The sequence below is a fragment of the Myotis daubentonii genome, chromosome 15 (genome assembly GCF_963259705.1).
Source record: "Myotis daubentonii chromosome 15, mMyoDau2.1, whole genome shotgun sequence".
In the NCBI taxonomy this organism is placed as follows: Eukaryota; Metazoa; Chordata; class Mammalia; order Chiroptera; family Vespertilionidae; genus Myotis; species Myotis daubentonii.
The window spans coordinates 40,823,859-40,842,182 of record NC_081854.1 but is presented as its reverse complement, the minus strand read 5'-3'; the positions used below and the strand labels follow the sequence as shown (position 1 = coordinate 40,842,182).

Sequence of the window (18,324 nt, the reverse complement as noted above, 5' to 3'; positions counted from 1 at the left end):
TTCCCTCCCTAACTTCAGGGGAAAATCCCTACCTCGGGAAACAACCTTTCTCAGAGAGGAGTCCTTGGTTAAAACACATAGTGCCAAGAAGGTGAGCAAACATTTTAAGGACAGTATGCCATATATGCCAGGTCCTTTGAAACAGCAAGGATGGACCGGCTCCCGGCAAATTCCCCCTTTTTTATTTTTTAAAAGCTGGCATTAAAAAGAAAAACCCAAAATGCTCTCTTATATCCATTTTAAGAGTAGGATTGGTGCTTTCTGCTATTACCTGAGTCCTGATCTATCACCCCAGGGAGAGCTTGCCAATCCTGCACTTTCCCGGGGTGGAAAGGCTGCAGTGGGGTTAAGGATAAGGCTCCTTGGGCCTACCTTCTCCCATGCCTCTACATTTACCTTTCCGGCACCTTTCCTTCCTCAGAAAAGCATGGACGTATTTCTTGTATAAAACGTTCTGTCTGACTGGGAGTAACCGTAATTCCTCTGCTAGCAAGCATATATGTTAAAAGATCAATACAGAGTCTTTTTTCTTTAGACTCAGTATGGCACATCTTCTTAATCTAAAGATCAATACAGAGTCTTTTTTCTTTAGACTCAGTATGGCACATCTTCTTAATCTAAAGTTCAATACAGAGTCTTCTTTCTTTGGACTCAGTATGGCACATCTTCTTAATCTAAATTCTGTACTATCCACCTTCTTACCCTACTTATCCTCTATAGGGGGGTCTGTAGCACCCTGGTGGAGTCCTATCCGTCCCGAGTGTGGGCTTCTCAATGGGGGGGGGCTTACCTATGGGAATCCTGTTCCAGGGGTTCCCAAAGGTGTGGACGGAGTCGGCGAAGACTATCCACCCTCTTCCTACGGTGGAGTCTGATCCGTCCCGAGTGTGGGGTTCTCAATGAGGGGGGGGCTTACCTAAGGGAATCCTGTTCCAGGCATTCCCAAAGGTGTGGACAGAGTCGGCGAAGACTATCCACCCTCTTCCTATGGTGGAGTCCTATCCGTCCCGAGTGTGGAGGTTCTCAATGGGGCGGCTTACCTAAGGGAATCCTGTTCCAGGGGTTCCCAAAGGTGTGGACGGAGTCGGCGAAGACTATCCACCCTCTTCCTACGGTGGAGTCCGATCCGTCCCGAGTGTGGGGCGCTTACCTAGGGGTCCCTGTTCGGGCGCCATATGCCGGGGTCCAGCCCCAGCGGGTCCAGGGGTCCCCAAAGGTGTGGACGGAGTCGGCGAAGAAGGAAGGGCATGGAGACAGCGTTCAGTTGATCAGCATGGTTGGGTTCTCTTGCCTGGTTCTATTGCCAGGTTCTGTAGGTTCTCCAGCCAGGTTCAGTCCGGTTCTCTTGCCAATTTCTGTAGTCTTCCAAGCCCCTGTGTTCTTGATTCTGTGTTCTGAGTTCTGACTCTTGCTGTCTTGTTACATCTGTATTTATACCAGTTGATTCAATCCTATCAATTTCTATTACAAAGGTTAGGGCGTTTCTTATCTCCATTCCAGGGAGTAAAGATTATGTAGCTTAAGCATGATTGTTCATAGTTAAAGTGATTAGTTACCCGCCTGGCACTTAGTTGAGGGGTTTTATTCCCTCCCTAACTTCAGGGGAAAATCCCTACCTCGGGAAACAACCTTTCTCAGAGAGGAGTCCTTGGTTAAAACACATAGTGCCAAGAAGGTGAGCAAACATTTTAAGGACAGTATGCCATATATGCCAGGTCCTTTGAAACAGCAAGGATGGACCGGCTCCCGGCAAGGGCGCTGCCAGGAGTGGTTGTTAGATGCTGTAGCAGCTGCTGAGTCTGGCTGCAGAGGTGTCTGGCCTGGTGTTCCTCCTGCAGGAGGGGAAGGAGGAGGGTGCTCCCAGCAGCCGCTGATTGACAGGCCAGGCTGCTGGGTGAGTGAGGAGTGGGGTGGGTGGGAAGGGGGCCAAAGGAGGGGACTGAGTGGGGTGGTTGTGGGAGCTTCTGTAAATCGAAACCTTCTGGCCTGAGCTTTAGTGGTTCACTCCTCTGGGGTGTTGCCATTGCAGCCCACCTCGCCAAAAAATTGGATCACACCTCACAGTCCTGGGGTATTGGGGTGAGGATGATGGTAGGGGAACTCACTCTGCTAAAAGTCTCCCCTTTGCCCAGAGATTCCGCAGGAATGGAGCTGGCAAGTCTTTTTTATTATTATTGATTTCAGAGAGGAAGGGAGAGGGAGAGATAGAAACATCAATACTGAGAGAGAATCATTGATTGGCTCCTCCTGCATGTCCCCTCCTGGGGATTGAACCTGCAACCCAGGCATGTGCCCTTGACTAGAATCGAACCTGGGACCCTTCACTCCGCAGGCCGACGCTCTATCCACTGAGCCAAACCAGCCAGGGTGAGCTGACAAGTCTTGGCGTTGGTGACACTGCCCCTTTCTGTCCCCCAAGAGACTGGGCCAGCAGCGTGGTGCATGCTGAGAGGCTGCGAGACCAGGCTTTCTGCACGTAGGCTGGAGATGCAGGGGGTGGAGCCTGGTCTCTGTGTCATTTGCTGGGGTTCTCCCTCTGGCTCCCACCTCTCTTCCTACCAAGGCCTTGCCTGGCATCAGGTACAAGGGGAAAACATATTGTACAGTCCCACACTCAGCTGCTGGCTGTGAGCTGCACAGCAGCCTTCCCTCCTGGCTGCTGGCAGAAATCTCTCTATAGCTGTTTGGGCTTCCCCACCCCCTCCTTGTCACCAGCAGTTCTGGGGTCTCATTTTGGCTCTGGAGAGCTTTGCCTACCACTCTGGTTTGGTTCCCTGGTCTGGTTGGAGGGATAGGCATTGGAACCATTTTGCACCACCCCCAGTCAGGCCAAACACAATTCCAGAGCAGTGATGTTGACCTTGCACAGGATGTCAAGATGCTTGGAAGGGGGTTGGGAGGTGGTAAGAGAAAGGCAGAAAGCACAGCTTTGTTCCTGTGTACTCATCAACTGGCATTGGCTGAGCCCCTCCTCGGGACCTGGGGATGCCAAGGGGCATTTGAGTCCATGTGCAGAGCAGCCTCAACTTGTGCCAGGCCCAGTGTCCTTGCTTTGTGCTGTGAGGTCCTCCAACAAGTGGGCAGCAAGCTCCCATCTGAGAGTGTGAAGTCTTACAGGAATCACTTGATAGCCAAGCTTCCGCTTCAGTCATTTCCCCTTTCCTGCTTGGCTCCCACAGACATCTGGGGGCCGCTGATTTCCAGGGCCCCAGGGATTGGGACAGGAAGTTTTACTCAACCCACTCAGGCATGTTCCTGCCTTCCACCGTGGGAAGAAGGCTGCTTCCCTGGGCTCTGTGCTGGGTGTGAGCACCGCTGGCTTCCCCACGCCATCAAGTTCCAAGCCCCATCCCAGCAACCTTCAGGCAGCCTTCGGGTTTACCGACAGAGAAATGACCACAGATTGTCTTGTGGCCAAGAGGCTGAGAGTGGCTGTTCTCCCAGCTCATGTGCACAGGAACTGATGTATCTCGGGTTTTTTATCTTGGCTTTCCCCGCCAGGCTTCCTGGTGAGGGGCTTTGAGTCACCATAGTCTTCTAGGCCCTGAGGAATCCTCATTTTATAGGCTCCAGATGTTTCTCTTTACACCCAAGTAATCAGAGGGCATGGACAAACAGCAGCGGAGAAGGGCACCAATTGGGTCCCCCGTCTGCACGTCCTTTCATGAGCCCTGTGACTTAGGCAAGATGTCTGACTTCTGGCTTCAGTCTCTTCGTAAAGTGAGAACAACACATGTGCCCTGCCTGGCTCCTAAGATTGTGAGGCTGAAGTGAACACACACACAGGAAATCTCATATGTCTCATGGACAACGTCCACGAACAGTTAAAATCTTAGTAGTGGAGAACTGGTCCTGTTTTAAGCTCTCTGAGTTTTTCTCCTGTGGCTTTGAGAACTGGGTAACCTTTGCTTACTTCACCTCTTTCACCGGCCTTTCAGATATTAAAGTTGACCTAGGTTTGTATTCTGCCTTCTTTAGGTTTCATTCTAAACTTTCTCCCCAGTTGATCTCTATGTCTCATGTATAACCTGTCACCTACATCTCTCTTCTAAACCCCAGACGGTTGGAGCGTCAGCCCAGACACCAAGAGGTGGCAGGTTCAATTCCTGATCACCCCATGGCCCAGGAGTCTGCACCTGCCATAGCAAACATCCTGCAGGTCCCAGGTGTGCAGATAATGTTCTCTTTGCCTGGAATATCCTTCCCTGAACAGTCCCCACCCCAGTTAGACATTTTTCATACCCCTCATACCTGGGCCTGTATGCATAAGACTTCCTAGAAATTGCTGTGCTATTCATTTCCGTTTTCTTGTTCAGCCTCTCCTGCTAGACTCTGAGCTTCTCACATCCTGAGTTCGTGGCTTATTCACTGAGTCACTAGTGCCCAGAATGTCGTAGAAATCTAGTAGAGGACTGCTAACTCGGCTGCGGCGCTCTTCCTGTCCTGCTCAGCTTTTGTTGAGGCCCATGGTGTGCAGTGGCTTCCTTCCTTCCATTCATTCTTTTTTTTTTTGGGGGGGGGGGGGGGGAGTCTTTTTTTTCTTTTTTTAAAAAATTGAATTTTACAATTTAGTTGTATTTAGAACATTCACAGCATTGGACAACCCCATGTCTGTCTAGTTACAAACATTTTCATCACCCCCAAAGGAACCCTCCTACATGATTCTACTTATCCTATCTAATAAAAGAGAAAAATGGTAATTGGCGTACGACAATACCCTTTTCATTGGCTAATCAGGGCTATATGCAAATTAACTGCCAACTATGATTGGCAATTAACTGCCAACTATGATTGGCAGTTAACTGCCAACAAGATGGCGGTTAATTTGCATATGTAGGCACAATGCAGGGAGGCGAAAGGGAAAGCAGGAAGAAGCCCCCTGCCACTGACAGTGATTGCAAACCCAGGGGGGAGCTAAGAGCTGGGGGGCAGGGCAAAGGCGGCCCTGGGGCCGCCTTTGCCCTGCCCCCCAGCCATGATCGGAGAATCAGGTGCCTTTTCTGCCCTGGCCAGTGATAGCAGGAAGTAGGGATGGAGCCAGCGATGGGAGCTGGGCACAGTCGAAGCTGGCAGTCCCAGGAGCTAGGGGTCCCTTGCCTGGGCCTAAAGCGGAGCCCACGATCGCGGGGCCGCTGCAGCTGCGGGTCCCCGCTGCCCGGGCCGAATGCCTCAGCCAGAGGCCTCAGGCCTGGTCAAGGGGCCGATCCGGTGATTGGTGATCGGAGGGTGATGAGGGTCAACTCCTCTGGCCGAGGCATCAGGCCTGGGTGGGGGGCTGAGCCGGGGATTGGGGGGATATGATGGTCCCCTTGCCCAGGCCTGAAGCCTGGGTCAGAAGCATCAGGCTTGGGCGGGGGGTGGAGCAAGCGATCAGAGGGAGATGGGGGTCCCCTGTCCAAGCCTGACACCTCTGGCGGAGGCGTCAGGCCTGGGCAAGGGGCCGATCAGGCGATCGGAGGGTGATGGGGGTCAACGCCTGAGGGCTCCCAGTATGTGAGAGCGGGCCGGCTGGGCTGAGGGACACTCCCCCACACACACACACCCAGTGCACGAATTTTGTGCACCGGGCCCCTAGTATGTCATATTTAAAATAGTCGGGGTCAGCTTTAGCTCAAGCGGTTACTTCAGCTTCTGCTTGTTGCGGACACATAACCCTGCCTTAAAATAGTCCACCTCATAGAACCAGGGATGAATGGAATGATGCGTGCCAGAGGCTGAGGGGAGAGGGGAATGGGAGTTGCTACTCAACGGATATAAAGTTTCAGTTATGCAAGGTGAGTAAGTTGTAGAGATGTACAACACTGTACCTATAGTTAAGAATGTACTATACACTTAAAAATATGTTAAGAAGGCAGATCTCATGTTAAGTGTTCTTACCACAAAGAAGAAAACAGAAAACCCCTTAGCATTAAACAGTCACTCCCACCCTGGCCGGTTTGGCTCAGTGGATAGAGCATCGGCCTGCAGACTCAAGGGTCCCAGGTTCGAGTCTGGTCAAGGGCATGTACCTTGGTTGCGGGCACATCCCCAGTAGGGGGTGTGCAGGAGGCAGCTGATCAATGTTTCTCTCTCATCAATGTTTCTGGCTCTCTATCCCTCTCCCTTCCTCTCTGTAAAAAATCAATAAAAAATATATTAAAAAAAAGTCACTCCCCATTTCCTCCTGCTCTTGACCCCTGATCTACTTTTTGTCTCTATGAATTTGCCTATGCTGGACATTGCATGTAATGAATTGTATAATAGATGGCCTTTTGTGTCTGGCTTCTTCAAAAATAGCATATTTTTGAGGTTCATCCACACTGTAGCATGCTTTGGTTCTTTGTTCCTTTTCATGGCTGAGTAATATTCCATTGTACAGATACATCACATTTTGTTTGTCCATTCATTAGTTGGTGGACATTTGTTTCCACCATTTGGCTCTGGTGAATAGTGCTGCTATGGACGTGTATGTACAAGTATTTGTGAGAGTACCTGCTTATTCCATTCAAATTTTTGCCTTGTATGACTATACCACACTAGTCATCACCATATTTTTTCAAACCAGAAATCAGTGCAGTTGGTCTGTGGGGAAAGTCTATTCAGGGAAATACTTTGTCTAATGCTGCCTCTGCTACACATCTATCCCTCTCCAAGCCCCCTAACTCTCTAGCCCCAGGCCACTTATTTGGTAAGTAATCCCATTTTGTCTTCACATCATTAATGTGTGATATGCATGCCTTATCTCTGCAGTGAAGTCCTTTAGGTCCAGGGCCACTTGGGCTTTTGTGTCCCCCACAGTACCCTGTATATATTGGGTGACCCAAGCAGTTTCAGCCAGTTCTAGACCCGTGCCTGCTTTGTGCCACCTGTCTGCTGGTGACTGACCCTCCTCCACTCTCCCGCTTCCCTCTGCAGACGACGTGCTGACTAAAGACGCGGGCGAGTGTGTGATCTGCCTGGAGGAGCTGCTTCAGGGAGACACGATAGCCAGGCTGCCCTGCCTGTGCATTTACCACAAAAGGTACGAGAGGGGGCAGGGCCAGCTCAGCCACATCCCAGATCCCACAATGGAGAGAGAAGGCAACCCTCCTTACTAGCCATTCTGTTTTCTTTGGTTGAGGGACAACTCTTCCCCCTCCCCATGCCCCATTCCTGGGATATGAGTGGGGTTGAGACAGAGGCTGGCAGATGTGCTGAGTATAGGTCGAGCCAGATGGCCAGAGATTTTGCTCTGGGTTGATGACGGCCTGGCTGGCTGCTGGGTGATGGGGAGACCTGTGGAGCTCCACAGGTTGGAGGTGCTTAGGATCCCACAGAGCCAAAGATTCCTTTCTTTGGAAATTTGATTCTTTATTCATCTCCCCAGCCTTTTCTTCCTCTGTGGGCCCCTCTGCTCCCGCGAAGTGAGGCCCCTTGTCTGTGTGAGAGAGGCAGCATGGAGGGCTGTGCTTGCTGCCCCTGCATCCGCCCCTAGTCCCCAGGCCAGGAGGCAGGAATAGCCAACCTTTGGGGCCAGGCACTGAAGCTGTTATAATTAGAAGGGCCGAGATTTGTCCTCAGGCTCCAGATGAGCCTCGTTCTTGTTTCCAACTGGAAAGAAGACACCTCCCTACCCAAGACGGAGGACGCTCTGTGCTGCCTGTGGCCACCACCTGCTCTTGGCTCCTCGAGCCTCAGAGCTTCTTCCTGACACATGGGCTTTTCCAAAGCCTGACTCACAGGGCCACTGGCCACAGGGCAATGGTGGTGCCGGCTCGCAGATGTGGCTGATGCAGGGGAGGCTCAAGGTTGGCCTGGAGCAGGGGGTCTTGGTCCAGGGCCAGCACAGAGTGCTCCAGTTTCCTGGCCAGGCACCAACCAGAACCAGAGAAGGAAATCTTTGATTCTGGGGAGAATTATGCAAATTACCTGTCTGGATCCTGTCTTTGAAAATACCCAGATGTTAGTTTACAAATCAGAAAGCTGTCTTGGGGCAATCTCTGTTCCCTCTTTGATTCAGGCAGTTCTTTCTGTAAACACCAGGGTTTCACTGTCTGGCTCTCCTTAGCAGTGTCACTAAGCCAGAGGGCTGTCCTTCTCTGGGATGTTGGCTGCTAACCACAGCCAACCGAACCAGGTAGCTCGGGGGTCTCCTAAGAAGTCACCCCCCAGAGAGGGATCCTCGAAGCTGTTCCTTTGAGCCAGGAGAGGGCTTCCTCAGGTCCCCAGAGCTCAGAGTAATGGCCAGCCTTCGAGCCTTAGGGATAGCTGGCTAGCTGCCCTGCACTCCTCCCCTACTCACTAGTAGCTGTTGCCACCACCTAGGTCCATGCAGGTAAGACCTTGATCCTTCTCAAGGCCGCAGTCCACCCTTCTAACATCCAGATGCACCCAGTCCTGTGCCCCCCATGCCAGGTTGGCTGCCCGGGCTGAGCCAAGATCAATCTTGGTGTTTGCCTTCTTCCTGCTTCAGAAAGTGGTTATCTGGGGACAGGCTTGTTTTCTCCTGGGGTCCTCGCAGGCAAGATTTAGGAAACCCCTACTCAGAAATCTGACCCTCGGAGCGAGCCCCCTAAGGTGCAGCCTGGTCAGCTGTAACGTGTCTCCCCGTGCCACTTCCTGCCTCAGCTGCATAGACTCGTGGTTTGAAGTGAACAGATCTTGTCCAGAACACCCTGCGGACTGACCCTGCTGGGCTCGCTTGCTGACTCCTCTCAAAGGTGAGCCGGTGGTTGGGGTGCTCTGGGCTCAGGGGTTGGGATCTGGCCACTCTGGGGCCTGGGGGTGGGGACTGAGTTGCCCTTACATACCTCCAGGAGGGGAGCATCTTATCAGTTAGTAGTTCTATCGTGGGTTGGAGGGCGGGGGGCATTCTGGGAAGGCGAAGAGATGCTATCTTGCATGGTTATGAAAAAAAAACCCACCTGCTCAGTACAGTTGATTCTTTGAGGAAAGACCAGTCTATTCCAGACGTCTAGGGCGAATCTCCCTGAAGAAGGTTCAGGAAGAGCCCCTTGGAATGTGCCAGGTGGGAGAAGCCGCATGAGCTTGAGCCCCTGGGCTTGCACCTGCCTGTGCTTGCTGAGTGGCTAGGGCAAGTCCTCGCTTCTCGTCCCCTGTGGACAGTTTGTGGGACGGTGCATTGTCCCCTGTGGTACTCACCAGCCATCGTTCCACTGCTGGTGCTTCCCGCTTCAGGCCACCTCCCTCACGCACACTACCAGATGGGTCTGAGACCTCCAGGCCAGACTCAGCCCCCACCCCACCCCCACACACAGCACAGGTCCTGGCTCCACAGCAAGCCCGCCAGCTACCTTCCTCCCCACAACGTGCACACACGTCCCCTGTAGAACCTTCCGGTCTGACCTCTCCCTTTCTCCCCAGGGCTCCCTGCTTCCCTGGTGACCATCCTCTCCTGTCCCCTCCAAGTTCTGGGCTGGTACTTTATTTTACCTGGGAAATAAACAAAACCCCCAGGGAACCCAAAACCCTGACTCCACCTCTGCTCACATCCAAAAGTTTAGGGGCCTCTTTCTTTCTCTTGTTTTTTTGTTTTCTTTTGTGTTAGGTTTGTTTTATTTATTCCAAGTAAACTTCCAGAACAGCTGATGATGGCAGACAAATCAGGGACATTTGCTCTTTTTACCTTCACCTGAAAAACTGAGGACATGGGGAGAAGAAACAGTGAGGGTGAGAGTGAGGCAGAGGGAGTGGAGCCTGGCGCTGGAGTGCGAGTCCGAATTCCCGGCATGATATTGGCCTTCTCGGGCCCCGGACTGGAACCACAGGCGCCCAGCCCGTCCTCAGCCGGACACACAGGCTGGCTTCAGCCCGGCGGGAGCACGACTTCCGTATTGTGGTCCACACAGGACAGCCAGCCTATTCCTGAGAGGAGGCTTCGGACACTGGGGCAGAGCTGAGCTGGGGACACCAGTGGGAACAGGGCACCCTACGCACTGACTTCCAGAGAATGGTTCTCCCTTTCTCCCTGAGGACACCAAATTGGATGAGCCATGAGTTTGAGAGAAGAAAGAATCGACCGCCCTCCTTCCCCTCACCCCTCATCCTAGGAGGGAAAGGGCATTTTCTTTCTCACCTTTGAAAGGCATTGTGGGTCTGTCTCTAACGTGTTTACAAAAAAAAAAACCATAAAAAAAAAAGTTTAGTGTCGACTGGTGTTTTCGCCCGTGATGTTTACAGATTGCTGTCTGCTGCCCGGCTAGAACCCACCCAATGACAAAGGGACAGAGCCAGGTTCAGTGCTGATGGTGCGAGAGACGCTCGCTCGGTCCTCCTGGCCCAGCGCCCCGTCGGTTCGGCCCTCGCCATCAACAACCGCCCGGCCTTGGTTTTCTTTGCCCATTTTCCTGGCTTGGTTTTGCACTTTTCTCCCCTTGGGACCCTGAGATCTTGACTTCATTGCCAAAAAAAACAACCCTCGGAAGACCTCCCCCTTCATTCCTGATTCTTCTCCCTCCTTTCCTCCTGGTTCTGGTCAGTTCAGAGAACTTCACAATCACAAGTGTCCTGCAAAAATGCCTGAACATTTTTCTTAGGCCCTTGTGGATTTTTTTTCCTGAAAACTTAAACAAACAGAAGACTTATTAAAGGAACATGTACAGCTACCGTTTTCAGGCACTCTGTTTGAGAACATTTTAGCCATTGATGTTCACACGTGGCATCAGCCCATGCAAGATAGGTTTCTGTATTTATATATTAAAATACAAAAAAACACCACCCTTATAAAATGTTTTAAAAAATGTTCGAAGTTGGGGGCAAAGCTTTCTTCATTAGTCAAGATGTTTTGATATGGTATTAAAATCATGTCTAATAAAAGATGCATTGTGTGACTTTATTTTAATGGTGCTGTTACACAATCCGGAAATGGGCGTTGTGCACCTGTCTCCCACTTCCTCCCCCTCACCTCCTTAGCCTTCCTTGAGGGTAATACTTGCTACTGCACGTGTGATGGGGTTTTCAGAGCAGTCGTGCCTGGGTAGAGGGAACGTGGCAATCAGACCCCAAACCCAGAGGTTCGCTAACCCGTCAAGCATCATGGAATCAATCTGCCATCACCTGTGGAACGGTTGTGACAAAAACACTTCTGCAAGATCTGCAGGGGCAACGATCTCGCAGCCGCTGGAGGCTACCAGGATGTGGGTTCTTCCAGCGCTCCACCCCCTGCCCCCCTCATCCTCCGTTCCCCATCCCACGTCCTGCCTGCCTGTTGCTCAGTCCATGTTCAGTGCTGACTCATGGGCATGCTTCATAGAGGCCCAGAGACAGGCCCTGTTTTGGGGCTAAGCCAGCTCAGAGCCACTCAGGGCTCACAAGAGTTGGCACAACTTGGGCTGGGCGGGAAGCTCCGGGCAGTGGATAGCACTGCACAACCGGCCTCTATCCCTGTGCCAGACAGGCTGCCGGAGCAGCATTCCAGAGCCCCCTGCAGAGCCTACGAAGGACCGCTCTGGAGGGAGCCGGCTCCAACCTCTGCCCCTCTCAGGCCTCTGTGGGCTCTAACCCCACCAGCCCCTGGCTCTGCAGCCAACTTCCATCAGACACTTCCTGAAGCATCTACTCTGCAAGGGCATGGCAAGGCCGTGAGCTAAGGGACAGGCACACAGTGTGTTCAGAAACATATGAAAGAAGAGTATGTGTCTGAGCTGGGCCTTGGAGTCAGACCCTCCTGAAGCGGAGACCCCCAGGACCTGTGATCACCATGGTGGCCAGGATGTGGGCTCAGAACTGTCTGCATGTGGCTCCTCTACTTGGCAGAATGATCTTGGGAAAATGACTTCACTCATCTAAACTTCAGATTCCTCGCATGTGAAGTGACGAAGTCTTGCAACTCTGAGGTCACCGTGAGGGTCAGAGAGTCTGCCCAGAAGCCCCTGGCACATGCACAGCAGGCTCTCCCGTAGCTCCCTCACCACAAAGAGCATTGTTCTATTCACAGCACCGCCTGCTTCTGCCTGGCAACTGTGTCTCCCTGTTCTATATTTAATTCCTCCAGCAAAGCTCGCCCTGAAGGAGATCTCCTTGCCTGACCCCTGGGCCGCAGGCAGAGGGCTGTATGCCCACCTCAGTTGCTTAGGCCTGGCGGCTTTGGCAACATCCTGTGAGCCAGGTGGGCAGGGCTGGAGCCCACACCAGGTGCTATTCCAGGCTCCTGGGGCTGATGCTAACTCCTCTCCTCACCCCCCAATGACTTTCACTCCCAGCTGGCACACTGCAGCCCTCTGCTGACTACGGGATCCTCCGAATCCAGACCTCGATTGCCAGGTCCTGGGTGGGAGTGGGCCAGGGGTGTGTGGGCTTCCCAGGTAGAACTGATGTCTGTCATCCTCCATCCAGACAGCCCTCAGAGGGGAGAGGAGGGGAGGGGCAGGAGCTGGGAGGTAGGTTCCACCCACTGTCTTTGGGGGCTTCCTGGTCAGGAGCACCTCACTAGTATAAAATCATCTAGTCGCATTTCATGTTGTTGAGATTTATAAAATGTCCTTATTCTTATGAGACAGATGGTGAGTTATGTAGGTGAATGATGTCAAAAAATATGTAAATTTCAAATGGGTTTCTCCAAAATACACCCAACAAATAAGACAGAAATATTCCTTGTTGAATCTTCAATGGCTGGTATGTCAGTGAACAGTGTACTTGTTTTTTTAACTCTTCTGTATGTTTGGAATTTTTCCTAATAAAAAAAATTATGGGGAAATGGCCATTTGTTGAGCATCCACTAGTTGCCAGGCAGTGGGAGGCATATCAGAGAAGAGCCCTGTCCTGTAGGGGGAAACCTGGGAGGTGGGGTCTATGAGCTGTCTCTGGAGTACATGGAGTACATGAGGCCGACCTGTATGGGGTGGTTTGGGGAGGGACCAACGAGACCTGCCCCACACCACCCCTTGGCACAGCTACTGCTCCCATGGGGGAGGGGGGAGGGGGGCGGAACAAGTCACAGAGGAGCAAACTCCAGGATCAACCCAGTGTTAGTTAACACAGAGGATAGGTTCCTGGAACAAACAGGCTGAGGAGTCACAGAGGGCTACCTCTGCCCAGGGCCTGAACAGCAGATGGGAAGAGGTGAGGGGTCTAGGGATGGAGGCAGGGAAGGAACTCAGATGGCTTGGAGAGAGAGTGAGGCGTGAAGGAGGGTGCCCCTGCCTGGCTGGCCAAGCCTGTTTTCCTTAGGAGCCAGGGGATGAGGGAGTTGGGCCCACACTGTACGCTCCAGGGACCTGCAGGGGGGTGGAGAGTTGAGCAATTGGCTTCCAGGACAGCACTTGCCAACATCCCCTGCCCCCTCCCCTAGGGCTGAGGGCTAAGAGCTGGGCCCCAGCAGTTGATGGGGTGTTGAAGTTTATGGTGCCAGGCGCCCTCTAGTGGGCTTAGGGGGAACAGCTGTCAGGTGCCCCAGACAAGCTCTCGCCTGGGGTACCTCCTGGTAGACAGATTCTGACTTTGAGGGCAAAAGAGCTGGGAGTTTAATAAATCATACCTTGGAGAGGTATGGCACAAGGAGAATAACCTCACTTCCGTTTCCAGTGATTCGCAATAGCTGCTTAAAGGACATGTACAGAATGTTCTAAGGCCCAGTTGGCACTCAGTGGGGGAGTCTGTCATAAGTGATGTTGACCATGGGCAAGTCCTCAGACCCTGGAGTTCCTAAAGGTGACCGCCCTCTGTAGCCTGAGCACCATCCCCTCCCCAGGCTGCAGTAAGTCAGAGGACAGGTCTGGAACGAGGGATGGGGGTGTCACTGTCCAAATGACCTGGGGCTGCTGAGCAGGAGGCCATTCACAGGTTCTGCCTGCTCACCCCCAGGCAGCCACAAATGGGATTCAGGTTTATTAGGGCTAAGGGTGCTGAGTTCCTCAGACTTTGTCCCAGGCTCCCAGCAATGGGGAGGCCTTGGTGGAGGGGAGTCATCTCGGTCTTTGGGGTGACCCACAGCACCTCTCCCAGCCAGGACAGGATGTGTAAGAGAGAGCGGAGAGAGCGGAGGCAGCTTCACCGGCTTACACATTTATTGAACCAAAGGCTCCTGGGACAGCAAGAGGACCAGGGGAGGGGCCAGGCCTTCAGGCTTCTCTCCCCTCTTCCGGCCTTGATAAGAGGCAAAGGCAGAGCTGTTCTGTGGCATGAAGAGTCCAGGCAGGATGTTCCACTGTCTGGGGTTGGTGTGCCAAGTGCTCGGAGCCCCTCACAGCACCTTGCCTGGGTTCATGAGGCCTCGAGGATCCAGTGTGGCCTTGAGCTGCCGCATGGTCTCTATGCCCACGGCTCCTACCTCCTCCTGCAGCAGCTGCCGCTTGCCCAGCCCAATGCCATGTTCCCCTGTGCATGTACCGTGGAGTGCCAGCGCCCGCCTGGGAAGCAGTGAAGAGACCATCAGCGGGGGGCTCCTCCCGCTCCCCTCAGTCTCCCCCACCTCCCTGGCCCGGTCTTTGCTCTTACCTGCCTAGCTGCTGTGCAAAGGCCTCAACCCTGCGGAGCTCCTCAGTATCCTCCGGGTCTACCAGCAGGATGCAGTGGAAGTTGCCGTCGCCCACATGTCCAACAATAGTTCCTGGAGGCCCAGAGGACCCAGTTGCTGCTCCCAGTCCAGCCTCTCCCCCTCCCCCCTACGCCAGCAGTGGGCAGGCAGCACCTGTGAGCCCCGAGGCCTTCAGGTCCTCCTTGGCCTGTACCAGGATCTCCGGCAGCCGGGAGATGGGCACACAAACGTCAGTGGCATAGCCCTGGAACAGGGGCAGGCCTGTGAGATTCTCCCCTCACCCCCTGCCTGCCCAGAGGTAAGGGGTCACAGTAGTCAAGGTCTAGGGGGCTTGCCTGCTCTCTAGGGCTCTTTCCCCTGTACAAGATGATGGCCGGTGCGTGTTCTCCAGACACTGCCAGCCAAGGCTTCCACAGCTCTCTGCTCCCCACCCTTGCTATGTCCCTCCCAACCCCCCTTCCCTGTGCTCACGGCCTGGCTCAATGCAGAGGTCCCTCCTGAGGGTTTGGCAGATGACTCTGCTTTCCCTCTAATGGCTAAGTGGGGGCCGCTCTGCCTGCTGTGGGCTTAGCCTGCTGCTCTGGATGCCAAGTTAGTGGGCTGAGCAAAGGGTTCATGGGTGAGCCGTGGGTCCCACTTCCCCTCAGCCCAGCTCACCTTGCAGCCCGGCCGCAGGGCCAGGGCTGCGTACCAAGCATTATGCCGGGCGGCCCAGAGCCGGCTGCGCTCCTCTGCCTCCTTGGCCCAGGAGAAGTGGAAGGCTCCATTGGACTGGGTGATCTCCTCTGCAGGGGGATGGAGGAATTGACTCCAGACCCTACGCTGGGCAGCCTGTGCCCCTGCCCCCCAGCTCCCCAGCACACCTGTCCGCTGCACCTGCTCCACCAGGGCCTGCTCGGAGCCATGGAACTCGAGGAAGAGCGTGGGTGCCACACGGCAGTCCAGTTTGCTGTGTCTGTTGCAGGCGTCCATCATGACCTCATCCAGGAACTCTGGGACCAGGGAGAGGGCAGGTGAAGTGAGGGCTGGCCTTCAAAGGGGGCCTCTTCTGAGAAGCCCACCTGGACTGCCCAGTTCCCGGCTCACCAATGCGGGCCACAGGTACTGCAGCCTGGAGGATGTGCACAGTGCTATCCACGGCCGCCTGGACACTGGGGAACGCACAGGTGGCGGCCACCGTGGTCTCGGGGGCAGGGTGCAGGCGCAGTGTGGCGGCTGTGATGAGGCCCAGGGTTCCCTCTGAGCCCACAAAGAGCCCGGTGAGGTTGTAGCCAGCTGCGCTCTTCCTGGGTCCCGGGGACACACAGGTAGGTGAGTGCCCAGGCCAGGTGACAACGGATTTCTGGTGAGAAGTCTGGAGCCAGAAGTTGGGGCACTGTCCCCAGGCCCCTGCCAGGGCTGGTACTGAGCCCGAGGTTGGGGTTGCCCCCTCGGCTCAGGCTGCCATCAAGGCATAAATTCCCTGGCACAGACGATGTAGGCCTTGTGCCAGAAGAACAAACTCCACTACCATCAGCTTTGTCCCATGCGACCGTTTCAGAAGCCCAGCTGCCTAGGGGAGATGCACAATCTCTGTGGGGGGCGGGTGCTCACCGGTAATGACGGCCCTGGCCCGCGGTGTGAAGCAGCTGCCCGCCAGGCAGCACCACCTCCAGGTTCAGCACGTTGTCCCGAATAGTGCCATAGCGCACAGCGTTGGTGCCTGAGGCCCCCGTGGCTGCCATGCCGCAGAGAGAGGCGTCTGCACCTGGGTCTGGAGAGGGCAGGCAGGAGGCAGCCTGGGGCAGACGCCCAGGGGCAGAGGGGACCCCGCAAGCCCCCAAAAGAGCCTTGCCTCCAGGGAGCCCTCAGGGTCCCAGCCTACCCACAGGAAACCAGAGGCCACTGTCCCGCAGGTGGGTGTTGAGCGCTTTGCGGGTGACGCCGGGCTCCACCACCACTGAGAAGTCTTCTGTATTCAGCGCCAGGATTCGGTCCATGTGGGTCAGATTGAAGCAGACACCACCCTGGCAGAAGGGGTGCCAGGGGTTAGTTGACCTAGTTTTTCTGCCAGGCACAGGCCCCAGGCCCCCACCTTGAAGCTGACCTCCCAGCAGCCAGACTAGATCCTCAGATGGCAGGTAAGGAAGATTGGACCTGAGCCACCAAGCTGAGTGTGTTGGGGGGGCACAAATGTGACAAGTGTGATGGGACCAAGGAGGGGCCACCATACCTGCACAGCACAGACTCCACCCTCCAGCCCAGTGCCTGTGCCAAAGGGGATGATGGGCATGCCTTGGCTGTAGCACAGGGCTGCCAGCTGGCTGACTTGCTCCACATTCTGGGGCCACACCACAGCGTCCGGAGGTTGGCACCTAGAACCAGACGCTCAGCAGTTTAGGGGGGCATGAGACTCCCTGGTCCTGCTCAGGATCCCCGAGGTATTAGAGGACCTGGGGCTGCACATGGGGCTGGGGTATGGAGGAGAGAATGCCAGCGTACCCCCAAACAAGCGGGTGGGGGAGAAGCCAGCCCAGAACCCTCACTCTCAGCCAGGGGCTCTGACAGAGGAGGGGACCCCACACACACACCTGTGCATCGACTCATCGTGCCCATGTTGTTGTAGAACTGCAGTAGCAGTAGACACATGGGGGCTCCCCACAACTGCCTTCAGGGCCTCCACAAAGTCCTCGCTGAGTTTGCCCTGCAGGGAAGAAACACTTGGGACCACGGGCCTGCCCCTGTGGCAGGTGGGGGTGAGGGGCTGGAGTGGGAGAGGGGCTGCTAGTATCTCTGGCCTCCTCTGCCTGCCCCCCTGACACTGCCTCCAAGGCCCAGGCCTTGCCAGTGGGCCCCCCAGAGGCAGATCCACTCTGCAGGTATGCCCCTTTCCAAACAGAACCACGGGCAGTGTTTTACTTCAGAAAAACTGCCACTGGACGAAACCAGATCCACTCTATAAAAAGGGTCATCAGCAGCGTTCCATAACATAGCCTCAGTGACTTGGAAAAGTTACTCATCTCTGCCCCTTCTCTAAGGCCAGCCAGGCACTGCTCTAAGCACACCAGGGACAGCGCTTGAGAAAGGAAGGACAGGAAGAAAAAGCTCCATTGCCCACCCACTACGGTGCCCCGGCCCCATTCGGCCCTGCCTGGGGACTTGTAGGGCTCTTAGAGCCTTTCTGGGGCTTTCTGCCCATTTTACAGATGGGCAATCGAGGCCAGCGAGTCAAAGGCAAAGCCTAGCCTAGAACCCAAGTCCTTGCCTCCCAGACACGCTTTCAAAAGGTGTGTATACATCTGGGCGCCCCAAAGGGACACCCTGCAGCCCACAGACCTTTCTTTGGCATCCCCCTCTCCCTCTCTCTCCCCCCCTCCCCCCCTTGACAGCTGGGGAGCCTTGGCCAACGCACTCAACACCCATGCTGGACAGCAGGTGAGCCCATGGATCCTCTGTTCAAGGTCACATGGTGCTGGGGCAGCACAGAGCTTGTGGGACTTGGCATGTGGGGGGAGCCCGCCCTCCAGGGAGCTTTTCCTGCCTACCTGCTTTATCCTGGAGCAGTAACCCCTGCAGGGAAACAGCCTCCAGGCTGCTGTGGCCCGTAGCAGATTGGCCATAGCTGGGCAGTGGCGAAAGGAGTGTGGGCACTTAAGCTAGTAGCTGCACCAGCCCATTGGCTGTGCCCAGGGTGGAGCCTGCTTAAGGTGGCACTCCTTAAGGTGGCGCTGCCAGACCGTGCTGAGTCAGGTGTGTCTGCCAGGATCAGCACTTCTAAAGGAAAGGCTCGCCTAACACAAAGGGAAACAGAATAGCAGGGCTCCCCGTGGTTCTTCAAACAAAGGTAGGCTCCTTGCCATGGTCTTAAAGGTCCTGCCAGTTCCCACTTAACC

At 54.6% G+C, this 18,324-nt stretch overlaps 2 protein-coding genes across 5 annotated transcripts in view; one reads left to right on the top strand and one right to left on the bottom strand.

Moving 5' to 3' along the window:
* The window catches only part of ZNRF1 (zinc and ring finger 1), a 100,663-nt gene extending 89,867 nt beyond the window's left edge, over positions 1-10,796 (top strand). Inside the window, exons 3-5 of one of the 3 annotated variants that reach the window (XM_059667440.1) lie at positions 6,895-7,000; positions 8,587-8,678; positions 10,159-10,796. In XM_059667440.1, the coding sequence (XP_059523423.1) occupies positions 6,895-7,000; positions 8,587-8,644 (164 nt within the window). In that variant the 3' untranslated portion in view covers positions 8,645-8,678; positions 10,159-10,796. Of the gene's footprint in view, positions 1-6,894; positions 7,001-8,586; positions 8,679-9,342 lie in introns of all 3 variants that reach the window. The other 2 variants (XM_059667439.1, XM_059667441.1) reach the window with 2 other exon arrangements.
* Positions 10,797-13,964: 3,168 nt separating this feature from the next.
* Positions 13,965-18,114, bottom strand: LDHD (lactate dehydrogenase D). 2 transcript variants are annotated; one of them, XM_059667436.1, is made up of 11 exons: positions 17,977-18,114; positions 17,023-17,135; positions 16,665-16,806; positions 16,317-16,458; positions 16,046-16,205; positions 15,539-15,738; positions 15,316-15,444; positions 15,110-15,237; positions 14,606-14,696; positions 14,413-14,524; positions 13,965-14,324 (listed from the first exon to the last, which is right to left on the bottom strand). In XM_059667436.1, exons 1-11 carry the CDS (start codon positions 18,049-18,051, stop codon positions 14,159-14,161), a joined length of 1,458 nt encoding a protein of 485 aa, XP_059523419.1. In that variant the 5' UTR covers positions 18,052-18,114; the 3' UTR covers positions 13,965-14,158. The 2 variants fall into 2 exon arrangements, with proteins under 2 accessions (XP_059523419.1, XP_059523420.1); XM_059667437.1 differs by lacking the exon at positions 16,665-16,806 and having other exon boundaries at positions 16,321-16,458; positions 17,023-17,172; positions 17,977-18,043.
* Between the last annotated feature and the right edge of the window lie 210 nt (positions 18,115-18,324).

Bases quoted from the DNA above. Each gene is read 5' to 3' on its own strand.
- LDHD (XM_059667436.1), bottom strand. From the start codon at position 18,051: ATGGCCAATCTGCTACGGGCCACAGCAGCCTGGAGGCTGTTTCCCTGC. The intron at 16,459-16,664 runs GTATGGTGGCCC...CCCTTCTGCCAG, and splicing joins GTGGAGTCTGTGCTGTGCAG to GGTGGTGTCTGCTTCAATCT. The intron at 14,697-15,109 runs GTGAGCTGGGCT...CCCCTGTTCCAG, and splicing joins CCCTGCGGCCGGGCTGCAAG to GGCTATGCCACTGACGTTTG.